This window comes from Hippocampus guttulatus, chromosome 1 (genome assembly GCF_054856545.1).
Source record: "Hippocampus guttulatus isolate MCC_2025c chromosome 1, RoL_Hgut_1.0, whole genome shotgun sequence".
Lineage (NCBI taxonomy): Eukaryota > Metazoa > Chordata > Actinopteri > Syngnathiformes > Syngnathidae > Hippocampus > Hippocampus guttulatus.
Window position 1 is genome coordinate 10,335,729 of NC_141261.1, and position 12,329 is coordinate 10,348,057.

Below are 12,329 nucleotides of genomic sequence, written 5' to 3' on the forward strand. Positions count from 1 at the left end.
AATAAATATATTATTATTTCATCTGTGCTGTATGTTACATATCCAGTACATTTGACAATAAAGTGTATCCAATCCAATCCAAGAAATTAGTGACACCCAACAGAAAAATTGTGCCCCATTTTGATTTCTGTTCTTGTTTTGTTCTTCTTTTGGAACATATTTTTACGTCCAATTATGAACAGTTTCAATTCAAAGGGTCCATGATACAATGTCCTGTATCAACAATATTGGGCAGATCTTCCCTCAAACCTCGTGAAGATGATTTTGGTTCCATTTAGTTTGGGGAATAATGGTATCAATGCTAAGAGAAATGAGTGCTTGAATTGAATTTGGTCTGGTTTACTCTCAAGATGGTTTGCAGGCTGCAACAAACGAGCAAAGTCTCTTGCTCTGTAACACAATCTTACATCCAGTTCCTAATATTTTTGTCAAATAGCAGGCAGGACTAACATGAAGACAGATAAACATGGGTTGCTTGCACAAGGCATGGGAATATGGCATTCTGCCCAGTATGGGACACTTCTGAAATGCTATGGGTCAGAGTGTACATTTTTCAGGAGCAGAAGGAATTTCCTACACTCAATGCAGAGCTGGGAGAATGCTGGCAGGAAACCGGACAGGAAGCCTCTGTGGCTGTTTTCCGTCGCTTCATGGGGATGAGTCCATATTAGTCAGAGGATGTAAAGGCGGTTGAGAGATTTGACAATGTGAGGACCCTTGTATCACTGTCCTAAAGTTTGGGGGTTTTTTTGCCAGTTGTTTCATTCCTTTTATTCCCCCCCCCCCAAAAAAGAACATACACGGGCATGATAGTGCATCCCAGCATGGGTTTATTTCTGTTTATTCTTTCAGTTTCTACATCACACCGGTCTTGACGTCCTTACTCTCTGACACCACTTTGCCATCCACTAGAGTCTGAGTCACGGTCACCACTTTGGTCTCGACCGTCTTCTTTCTAACGGTATCTTCAAGTCTGGAAAAATGAAGAACAACAAAGATTCTTTTAGCTGTCAACGAAGCATGCAAAACAGGGCTTGGTTTGACCTTCATTCTTCACTATGATGACGCTTTGGAAGTTCTTGTCATAGTCGCTCCAACTCACTTTATTTCTTTCTCTCCGTCCAGCAGCCTCCTGTACTCGGCAATCTCAGCCTCTAGTTTGACCTTGATGTTGAGGAGGAGCTCGTATTCGCTTCGATTTTGCTGGATTTCGGTGTGGAGCTGAGTGAGCTCTTCCTGCAGCCTCAGAATGATCTCATTGTATTTTTTCACTTCCAGATTGTAGCACATTTCAACGTCCCGGAGTGTTGCCTCCAGGGTCTCTATCTGGTTGGAAAGAGGTTGGGTTTTATTTGATTGATCATTGGATTATGTATGATGTCACATTCTTTATTATAAGCCGAGACAAAAGTTACCAGGCTCAGTGCCGACTGCCCCTCGATCTCCAACGTCTGATATTTCCTCCTGGTTTCACTTAGCGACTTTGCGGCTTCTTTCAGGGCCGTTGTCTGCTCAGTCACTTGGACCTGCACCTCTGTGATCTGTGCACAAAATCAAAGATCGGGACTTCCGAGCGATCGCACTCAACAAAAAGTGTCTCAAACGAATTACTCGGAGTACCTGGGATTCGTGCCATGCTTTGACCTCCTCTGCATTCTTCTTGATGATCTTCTCGTACTGAGATCTCATCTCCTCCATGACCCTGGATAGGTCCTGGCCTTTGGGGGCATCGACATCCACATGGACTCCGACCTGAATGATCTTGGCACGCAATTCAGCAACGTCCTGTCAGAGGGGAAATAAACAGGGAGTGATTTCCCGAGCACAGGCTATCCTGTGCAGTAAGTCAAACAAACACATCTCATGGAACACTTTTAGATGATGTTTATGTTTGTTTGGTTGAATGTTTGGGTGAACTGAGATGCTCCGCTGGTGGCGCTCCCTCACAGTGTCTCGGGTCTTCTTGAGGGTGATTAACTCTTCCTTCCGCGATTCAATGTCGCTCTCCAAGTGCAGGCGGATCACATTGGTGTCATCCAGAATCTTTCGAAGTCTTGCAATATCAGCCTCCACTGTCTGACGCATAGATAGTTCGTACTCCATCCTTGACAAAGAGAGAGAGAGAGAGATTTAAGATTGCATTTTAGCTTCTTGATTGGATCCCAAAGCTTATAAAACTGAAACACTCACTTGATCCTAAAGTCATCCGAGGCCAAGTGGACGTTGTCAATGGCGATCGCAATCTGCATGTTGCCCTTAATCTTGTCAAAAATCTCAAAACAAAGAGAGGATTGATTCATTCGTTTCAATGTGATGAAACTCAGGATTGCATACAGTGACAGATATAAAGATGATGATTTTTACCACGATCAATTAAGCAGGCGAAAATACAAATTTGGTTAGTATATCGGCTCCACACAAAGCTAAAGAACTGGATTTCGAGGTAGAGATTCGTGAAATTATAGACACTGGGGAGTGGTACACATATGATTATGCGGCATTTGTGACATATAGTCCACGGAAAGCTGTGTTTTTACAGCGCAAAGTTTACTATAGTTCGAGCTACAGCTAAACATGTCAAAATGTTAACACACGTCTTAATGAACTTGTCTGCATCGTGATGAATCTTGTTTTTTTTTTTTATGTTTGCTTATTCTGCTATCTGTGCATCACGTGACACTGAACGATCTACTTCCTTGACCAAGTCTCACATTATGATCAAGTATCTGGGTCAGGGCAGGGGCTGGAACCTGCCCCCAGTTTATGAAGACTCGAGACCGGTCACAAGTCAATCATGAACGATTGCAAATGGCGCATTGGGAAATGAACCAATGCAAGTTGAGTGTTAACTATGTTCATTGTCTCACCTTTGCTCGCAGATCCGCAATGATCGCATGATATTTGCTGTACTCCTTCCCCTCCAGTGGGCCTCGTTTCTCGGTGGCCTCTCTGATTTTGATCTCCAGCTTGCTGTTGGCCTTCTCCAGGCTCTTCACAGTCTCCATGTAGCTGGCCAGGCGGTCGTTGAGGTTCTGCAGGGCAAACTTTTCGTTCCCGATCGCCATGGTTCCAGAAATGAACCCCTGGGGCTGGTAGTCTGCAAGGTACCCGCTGAAGTCCAAGCTGCCAACTCTGGAAATGCTGGAGGTGGTGCTACGGCTTGAGATTCTACGGCTATTTGGCACCACACACGAAAAAGCGTTGCGTTTGACAATTTTGGGCTCCATCGTCAATTGGTGACTGAGCAGAAATGTCCGGGGCAGAAATGTTTGGCCGTTGAGAGTCAAGCCGCAGGAGAGTGCTGGAGTCTTATATATAATCGTGGAAGGCAGAATTCCCTCCTGCCACTCCTCTCCTATCTATATTGCATTCTCACCTTTAACCATTTTGTGCAGACTTTGTCCGAGCAAGACCCGCGGTGATGCCAAGACATGAAGGTGTGCCGACATTTTCACACTGGTTGTGTTTACTCCCGAAACTGTATATATGAAATCCAAGATTACAATAGCAGTTAAATGGATGATCTAAGTTTGATAATGACATGGTCAAACCCTTATCGACACCTGCACAATCTAATCTAATGATGTCCAAGACAAACTCTGCAGGGTAGTAATTAAAAATAGGATGATAAAGCTCAGTTTCGTTATGAATCCCATTTTTATCAAGCGGGGACTTTCAAACTCCTTGGAATTTATTTTCTTCTTTGAAGTCCATTCTGCAATTGACTTTTGACCAGTCCAGAGTGTACCCCACCTGTCGCCCAAAGGTCAGCAGGACTCATCTGTGTGACCACATTGCATTAAAAAAAATATATATATATTTTCAGACAAAAAACATTGTTTTAGATTTCATGTTTCAAACCGTCATGGAGTACAGTATTATTGCTGTTGTTGCTGTTTTAAGCCCCTTTGTGAAAAGCCCAAATATGATATCCATATTCATCAGATTTACAAAATTTTTACAAAAATCATTTTTGGAAATTATATGATTGACTGGAAATTTAATTTTTAACGACAGCTATTGAAGATCCGGAGTCTGATGCAAAATGCACAGAGCGTTATATTGCCAGAGAGAGTAACCCAAGAGTTCATGACGTGTGCCACACAAAGATAAGGAGTAAAATTATCGTCTCTCAAGTTAATTTGTAATGCTGTGAGGATCAACTTTATAATGTTTCACTTGTCTTTTGTGTTAATTTACAGACCCTGTAAAGTGAATTCAGAGATTTGTTTCAAATACAAGATATGTTTGAAGATAATTGCTGGCAACGTGCGGGAAATGTGCGACTAAATTGTCCGGAGGTCGGACCCTGTTCCTGTAATGACTCCAGCATTGCCCCTCGTGTTATTCGGTGAGGAGGCAGGTTAGACCCCATATTGATAATTTTGTGGGCCAGTTTAAGGAGGCAAATTTTAAAATAGGATGCGCTGTTTATTGACTGTCCATCTTTGGGCGTCGTGTTGGTCACTCGACTCACTTTTTGACAACCAGCGTGGGATGGATTCCAGATCAGTGTCATTAGATGTGTAGATGAGTTTGAAATTTGTGTTTCTGTTAAAGTGCCCGGTGACATGGATAATAACCCGCGGTGTAGTGTGACTCAACTCAACTCAACTGTATTTATAGAGCACTTTCAAACAGCCATCGCTGCATACAAAGTGCTGTACATGAAGCAATTAACATATTAATGACGTTCACCCAAAGTTCGCTGGGATATGCTAAAGAGGGTAACTGAAAACTGATGGTATATTTATTGAATACCCAGTTCGATTCATTGTTTCACAAAGACACACAAATCCCTGGAATGAACTTTATTGATATGTCTGAAACCTCACAGCACGACAAACAGACAGACAGACTCGACCGGACAGAAATAGAAACCGAGGCTGTCAGAAAAGTGATGATTTGTTCTAAAAACGGTCCTTTGATATTACTTCGTTTCCAAACATCCCTAAGCTGACCTCGTAGCGTGAGTCGACATCTGCAGGCCAGCATACAAACACATAAATTGCAGAACGTCTATGATGAAATAAATAACGGATGGTTTTGTTTCTCTTGGTCCAGTTTTCGATTCAGTCAGCCTGTGCGTGGGCGGGAGTTATACTAAAAAAGAATCAAGCTAGTCACTGCAGTCGTTTTAGTCTAAAGGTTAGTTACTGTTTAACTAAGGTGCCACGAGCCAATTGGAACAAAAGATCAGCGTTGGCCAAATTGAGTTTATTGTTATTATTGATGCTGTGAATGTTTGATGGCTGCATCTGGCGTTCAGAGGTTCTTGGTCTCCGTGCTGGAGGACACCACCTTGCCATCCACCAAGGTCTGTGTCACTGTCATGACCTTGGTCTTCACCGATTTCTGCTCTTCCAGAGCGTCCTGGAGCCTGAAGTGGAAAAAAGAGGAAAATATTAAATATCCCAAGCCCAACCACTCAGTTCCCCAAAAACAGCTTTTTTCTTGTCTGAGTAGTCTACACACTTGAAATCGCCACCATCCAGCAGCCGTCTGTAAGTGGCAATCTCAGCCTCGAGCTTCATCTTCATGTTGAGCAGGGTTTCGTAGTCTTGGGTCTGCAACTGGATGCTGTTACGAAGCTGTGTGAGTTCGGCCTCCAGGCCCATGATGACACTGTTGAGCGACTCGATCTCCATGTTGTAGCGCATCTCTGTGTCTCTCAGCGTGCCTTCCAGGGATGCTTTCTGCAAAAGTGTAACGGATACGAAGCGAAGGGGTTAACGCACGAAAAACAGGAGAGCCAGCTGGCAGATGACAACACCATAGCGACGGGTCAGCCGTGTGTAAAGCTTATGCTAACAAAGTCCATGTGCAGGTGCTGAGTTGGGCATTTCATGCAGCTGAGATAAGCGTTGTGCTCAGGTCAGTGAAGTATGTCGGTTAAGTGCTTCTCACCAAACTCCTCTGGGACTCCAGCTCAATCTCCAGGGTTTGAAGGTGTCTGCGTAGGTCATTCAACTCTGTCTGGGAAGTCTTCAGGGCCTCTGTGTTCACAGTGACCTGGGTCTGCACTTCTGTCATCTGAGACATCAACATTCGTATATAAGGTACCTCAACCAAAGAGGGCGGGCTCGGCCGAAAATTTTCCGCTAATTTACCTGAGATTCATGCCATGCTTTGAGTTCATCTTGATTCTTCTGTGCCATCTTCTCATACTTAGCCCTTATCTCTGCCATGATCTGAGCGAGGTCCTGTCCTTTAGGAGCGTCAATGTCTACGTGGACTCCCGACTGGGCGATCTGGTTACGGAGCAATAGAACTTCCTGGAGAAAGAAGCAGCAGGACAGAAGATGGTGTCTTTCAAATATTACCTTGTTGAGGTCCGTAAATAGGAAACGGGTACGTGTAAAGCAACACTTTCTCAAGATATTGAATGTAATGTCTTGGACATTTTCACAGATGCCAAATATGGATTGCATTGCTGTATTAGCTTTGACAGAAAACAACCTAGCGGTGTTCCAGATTTCCTTTACAAAACATTGTCACTGAAAAATTCTAAGCATTATTTTCCAGAGCCTCCTGCAATCTCTGAAATTGTGTGCAAGGCTATGTCTACACAAGTAATATTTCTTCCCATTTTGGCTTGCACGATTTCTGACTATGCCAAAAAATAGCTTTGGCCTTATCAAAACACATCGTGAGGTTCTCAAGTTAACAGTTGGTGTGAAAAGGCCTTTGACTCTTTGGTCATTTTAGCTAATCAGAAATCAGAAGGAAGTTATTCCGTGAAGAGCATAATTAGCAAAATGGGTAGCTAAAAATATCGATTTGTACAGACGGGTCTGTTGCATACATCCAAGAAAAATTGTTTGCACTTTTACTCACGTTGTCGTGGTTCTTCTTCAGGTGGATCAGCTCCTCCTTCAGGGTTTCGATCTCGCTCTCAAGGTTCATGCGGCTCATGTTGGTGTCATCAATCACCTTCCTCAGACCAACAATATCGGCCTCCACGGATTGGCGGATAGCCAGCTCAGACTCGAATCTAATCATAACATATTGATTACGTGTGAAAGACTGATAAAACTGATCAGATTCAGAGATGTATTTACTTTGCTGACCTGAACACCCTTTTGCCTGATATTAATTGCCGAACATTTAGCATTAAGCGTATTTGGTAACATCCGCTAGCTAGCTGTTTCCAATACTGTTTAATTTAGGATGCAAATGCAATGATGATTTGTCCTCATGTGACAATTATTATCATGACAGGGATGCATTCATCCTTGGAGCCAGTCAGCAGTCTAACAGGTTGTGCCTGCAGCTGTTGGGCTTCAGGTTGACAGCAAACAATCGCGCCTTACTTCACTCTGAAGTCGTCGGCCGCCAGGCGAGCGTTGTCAATGCTGAGGATCAGGCGGGCATTGTCCATGGTGGCGTCGAACACCTGCGGCAGGTTGACAAAAGAAGAATGCCATTTAAATTGAAACTTGATGACAAGGCGTGGAACAAACAAAGCTTTCTGTTGACATTCACGCTAAAGGGCTTTCAAAGACAAAAGGGATGGGGACTGCCTTGAAGCAGTATATGTTTTGGCTCATACATATTAGCTGATGGGCTAACAAAAAGAACAAGCAAACGCGGTTAGCAATGTAGCTTTTCTTAAATACAAAACATTAATCAAATGGCCAACCGCTTTTGAACGTTTCGCCCACACATTAACATTTTGGGTGTTGAATTTAATGAATGCAGTTGTCGTTTTGCTTTACTGCGGTCACACCAAGAAAGGTTCATCTAATAAGTTAAGTGGGGCTGGATGCTAGCTATGGTGTCCTACAAAAATTCTTGCTAACGTATTCCAAGATACATAATGGGATTTCCCAAAATAAGCAGATAAAAAATGTAGCACATGAATAGTTTTTTAATGAAAAAACCCCCCTGATGAACTCCATTTTTTTAAATAATGCCCCATTAAATTAAAGTATATTGTTTCAAGAAGTTTTTCACATTAGCATGTGCTTGTGTCTAAAGACCCTCATCGGAGGGTTTTCATCAAAATAAACACGTTCCTGCTAAATAACCATTATTTTATTTTATTTTTTTAATTTCCCAATGGAAAAGTGACACGTTAGAGTGACTGACTTTATATGTACAGTCTGACAGACACGTGGTTGGCACTGTTTACTTTTGGAAAGATTACAGTCGATAAATGAGGGGGACATCTGGGTGAAAAAGTCCAAGAGCCAATGAGAAATTGCCACAGAGTCAACTGCCGTCAGGCCTGCCGACAAACAGGATATTTAAACCAACAGGATGGGGGCACGTGATTTGCATTAGGAAGGTGGCAATAGAGGTCAGGGCGGTGTGTGTTTGTGTGTTGAAGTTCGTGCGTGTTTTTGCAATGGGCTGTCGACTTCAGTGCAGTGTGGTTGTTGCTGACATGAGAGTTTGTGCTTTCTTCGATGGGGGTGGAAGAAACCATTGAAATAATTGTTGCATTCAACCAACCCAAAAAATCGAGGCTGTTTGGAATATATTCTGAAGAATTGAATTGTCTGAATAGTAAATTAAATCCAACCATTTAATTATAATTGTCATGCCTCCCCTCGGGCAATAGTTTGGGATAATGTCAAGACCTTAGGGAAAAAAATACCCGTTGAATGGATTAAATGTAATATTTTACAACCCTGACCGCATTATATTTGTTTGTTTACTGCCGGTACTGTATATATAATAATTAAGTTGCTATTGTTTTCCATCACAATTGAATTTTCCACAGTGGGGCGTTTAATAAAAAACAACTGGAATGCGGGAAAACTAAAGTACCTGAATGTATCTAGATTTTCATGACTCATGTCCTGAGAACCTTTTTAAAGTTGGATGCTGAATAAATTATTGATGAATGTCACAAAGAACTTTCTGACCACAATGCAATGAATGAAATAAGCAACTTAAAAAAAAGATCTGGCTGGTCATTTTAGTGCCTGGGACTTTTTATTTTGTTTGTCTTTGTTTTCCGGCCTCTGTGACCTATCATGATCCTTCTCCATACTATTTCCGGTCCAGCCCCCGGTTCCTGGTCCACAGAAGCACAGTAGCGGGGGGAGGGGGGCCTGTGAGTCTTTGCCATGGACCCACAGGAGGCCAGTCTACTCTGTCTGATGGGTATTCAATGCTGATGATTAACACCGACCGCTTAAAGGTTTCACGCTAAAACACACTCACGATTCTTCTCACTCTGGCTTTCATTCATTCATTTCACCTTTGACCTGGCAGCCCCCCATCCTACTTGCCACATGGTATTAGCTTAAATGACATAAAGTACATTGGCCAAATTCATCCTCACCTTCCTCCTCAGGTCATCCAGGATGGCCTGGTACTTGCTGTAGTCTCTGAAGTCCGGTCCGCTCTTGGACAAGGCCTCCTTGATCTTAATCTCCAGCTTCTGGTTGGCCTGCTCCAGGTTTCTGACCGTTTCCAGGTAGTTGGCCAAGCGGTCGTTGAGGTTCTGCATGGCAAACTTCTCATTGCCGGTGATGTTGCTCCCGCTGCCGCTCACCTGGACGCTGCTGGAGAAGCCTCCTCCTGAAACTTGTCCCATTCCTGCTCCCAGCCCACTGCGCACACTGGATGAGATGCTGACACGGTTCCCCCCAGCGCCACCATGGATGGTGGGGGCCCTGTAGACAGAGCCTTTGCCAGAGGACGAGGTGCGCAGAGAGTATGTGGTTTTCTGGGAGGTTTGCATCGTTGCTGGAGAAACTCAAGAGAGTGAGGCACAGGCTGGGCTGGCTGGAATGGGAACTCACAAACACAAGGCAGTAAGAGAGGGGAAGCCGCTAAACTATATAAACCTTTTGGGCCCTCGGGGTCCGCCCCTCAGACCACTCCCCCTCACCCTCCGTTACCTCCTCCTTTTCCACAGACCAAAACCGCAGACGTGCTTTTAGCTTGACTTTGTTCCTTACAGTTTGTCCTAAGTTGGTAAATCCGTTACACTCCCGTCATTTTGAATAGTTTATATCTTTTTATTCCTGTGATGACATGTATCAACTGAGCAGAGAGATATTCACCACAGATCCATTCATTAATTGCCAGTATTGACATATAAATAAGCAATAAAGCAGCATCGGCTCTTGTCTTTTGAAACGTTTTTTTTTTTTTAACAGATGTGAGATGAATAACATTTTGAATTACAATTATATCATCGAAACCAAGTCAATTACAAACATCAGAATGTCTCAAGAATAAATTTCAATAGCGCAAAGTATATATTCCATGACAACCTTATTCTCGTATGAGCACTTTTTTATAAAAACAATTTTTTACAGTTTATATTTCTTGTTTGTTTTTTTTCAATGCAGCGCAAACACACAGTTGTGTTGTTGTCAGTCTTGATGACACATGACATTCTTCGCTGTTATGCGATGGAGAAACACCCATTACTCAAGTTGTTTCTCGATTCCATTTAGTCAGCCGGGTGACATCGTGTAAGTTCACGCCACACCCGGTAAAAAGGAGGATTGTCAGTTCCGATCATGACAGAAAGTCAAGGCGTGTGTTCCATCGAACTCCTGATCATCAATGACGTTCGTAAAAATGATCAAGATTCTCATGAAACAGTTTGGTGGATTTTAATGGGTCAGACGTAATGCTAGACATTTTAGTATATACATATATCCTTAAAAGTCCATCCATCCATCCATTTCTGAATCCGCTTATCCTCACAAAGGTCGTGGGCATGCCGGCGCCTATCCCAGCTAACATCGGGCAGGTTTCACGATTGGCCAAGTCGTGAAACGTTACCTGACCGTCCTAGCAGGTAGCACACCCAGCGAGAGAATTTTTTTCCCTCTGCTTGGAAATGCCGTTTTGCGACGGCCTACGTTGATACTCTTTTATTCCAAGGAGTATTAGCGTCATAAATTTGGTGTATGTCCATTTGGTGTTGGTGAATGTAGATCATTGCAAAGCTGTCATGATTTGGTTTGGGACCAACAGGTGGCACTGTAGGGCTCCCCCTGCAGCTGCACACCTGTTGGCCATTAGGTAATTAGTGGCTTTAAAAGGACTCCCAGCCCGAGCACTCATGGTCGGGTCATTGTTTGCTCTTGGCTACTGTCATGTTTGTTTGTTGCCGTTTGTCTGCTGCTGTCAGGTTTGTTTCGATCATGTTTCGGTCATGGTTCTGTTTTAGCTTCAGTTGTGATTTTTGTTTGATACTTTGGGTTCGCTTCGGTTGTTAGCAGTTTGTTTAGGATTTAGTTTTCTGTGTTTCATCAATACACTTCTTCAGATACACCCCGCTCCTCCCTCCTGCCTGCTTTTTGGGGTCCTCCACCACCTCGCAAACGTGACAAAAGCATTGGCAGTGACCAGGTAATGGTGATTTGGCTTTCATCCCATTGGTGTCGACTAAATAAATCTGAAGTCATATAACATCTATAATGTGTGAAACAAGTGGAGGGGGCGCTCCCCTTGTCCACCAGCCGACTTAACCGCAAACAGCAACCAGACAGACAATTCTTTTAGACTTCTGACAGGCAGGCGAAGCTGCTGTGGGTTTGACACCAGAAAATTAATTTTAAATTAATCTCCCACCATGACTCTAAATACATTTGACCAAAATGAGAGAGCTGCTCAAGAAAACATCTCGTCATCTGAGAATTTTTAGGCGTGTCCACTCTTGATGGGTTTGGTTTGATAAGAATTCTGACACATTGGTGTGTTTTGTCTGGTTGAAGATGTGATCTCATAAGTCTGCAAATAGGTTTGAACACAACCGCCAACCAAAAAACTGGGCTAATGTTAAAATGACAGCAAAAAAACATCCCTTTTCGAAACTGCTTGAGCCCATCCCAGCTGACACTGGGTGAGAGGTGGAGTACGCCCTCGATTGGTTGCCAGCCACAGCAGTAATGTATCAGAAAATAATCACCAGTTCAAATCAGGACAGCGGAACTGCTACCATCAAAAGGACCAATGTGTAAAAAACAAGCGCAGCTTTGAAAGGCATCATTTTGTCAAGTACTACATCACACACGCTGTGCGTTATTGCAACTGTAACTGTGTACTTTTTATTGAGCAAATACTTTTGTGAATCAGAAACATGATTCAAAACTGGATCTGTCCAAACAGGAGGGCGAAATCGCAATCGTCAACACAGAGCGTCACGGAGCTTTTCCGAGCAATTCCAGGTATTATTATGCTACTGCTGCTCTCTTTGATTGCACTAGTCGGGGTTTGCCAGTCAGTGGAGCTCTCTAATGCTGTGTAGATTTGAAGACTGCATTAAACAGGGTTTCTGGTGTGAAAATATAAACGACAGTTAGCATAGGCACCGGCTCAACCGTATGCCTAATGACAGGGGAGTCGAACTC

The 12,329-nt window shown here is 43.3% G+C and overlaps 2 protein-coding genes across 2 annotated transcripts; both read right to left on the reverse strand.

Moving 5' to 3' along the window:
* Positions 1–827: 827 nt before the first annotated feature.
* On the reverse strand, positions 828–3,241 carry LOC147210338 (keratin, type I cytoskeletal 18-like). Its single transcript, XM_086130214.1, has 7 exons — positions 2,868–3,241; positions 2,191–2,273; positions 1,948–2,104; positions 1,621–1,785; positions 1,416–1,541; positions 1,103–1,326; positions 828–973 (listed from the first exon to the last, which is right to left on the reverse strand). Exons 1-7 carry the CDS (start codon positions 3,225–3,227, stop codon positions 856–858), a joined length of 1,233 nt encoding a protein of 410 aa, XP_085986340.1. The 5' UTR covers positions 3,228–3,241; the 3' UTR covers positions 828–855.
* Positions 3,242–4,796: 1,555 nt separating this feature from the next.
* LOC147210339 (keratin, type I cytoskeletal 18-like) lies at positions 4,797–9,779 on the reverse strand. Its single transcript, XM_086108829.1, has 7 exons — positions 9,296–9,779; positions 7,314–7,396; positions 6,838–6,994; positions 6,111–6,275; positions 5,908–6,033; positions 5,476–5,696; positions 4,797–5,380 (listed from the first exon to the last, which is right to left on the reverse strand). Exons 1-7 carry the CDS (start codon positions 9,695–9,697, stop codon positions 5,266–5,268), a joined length of 1,269 nt encoding a protein of 422 aa, XP_085964955.1. The 5' UTR covers positions 9,698–9,779; the 3' UTR covers positions 4,797–5,265.
* Between the last annotated feature and the right edge of the window lie 2,550 nt (positions 9,780–12,329).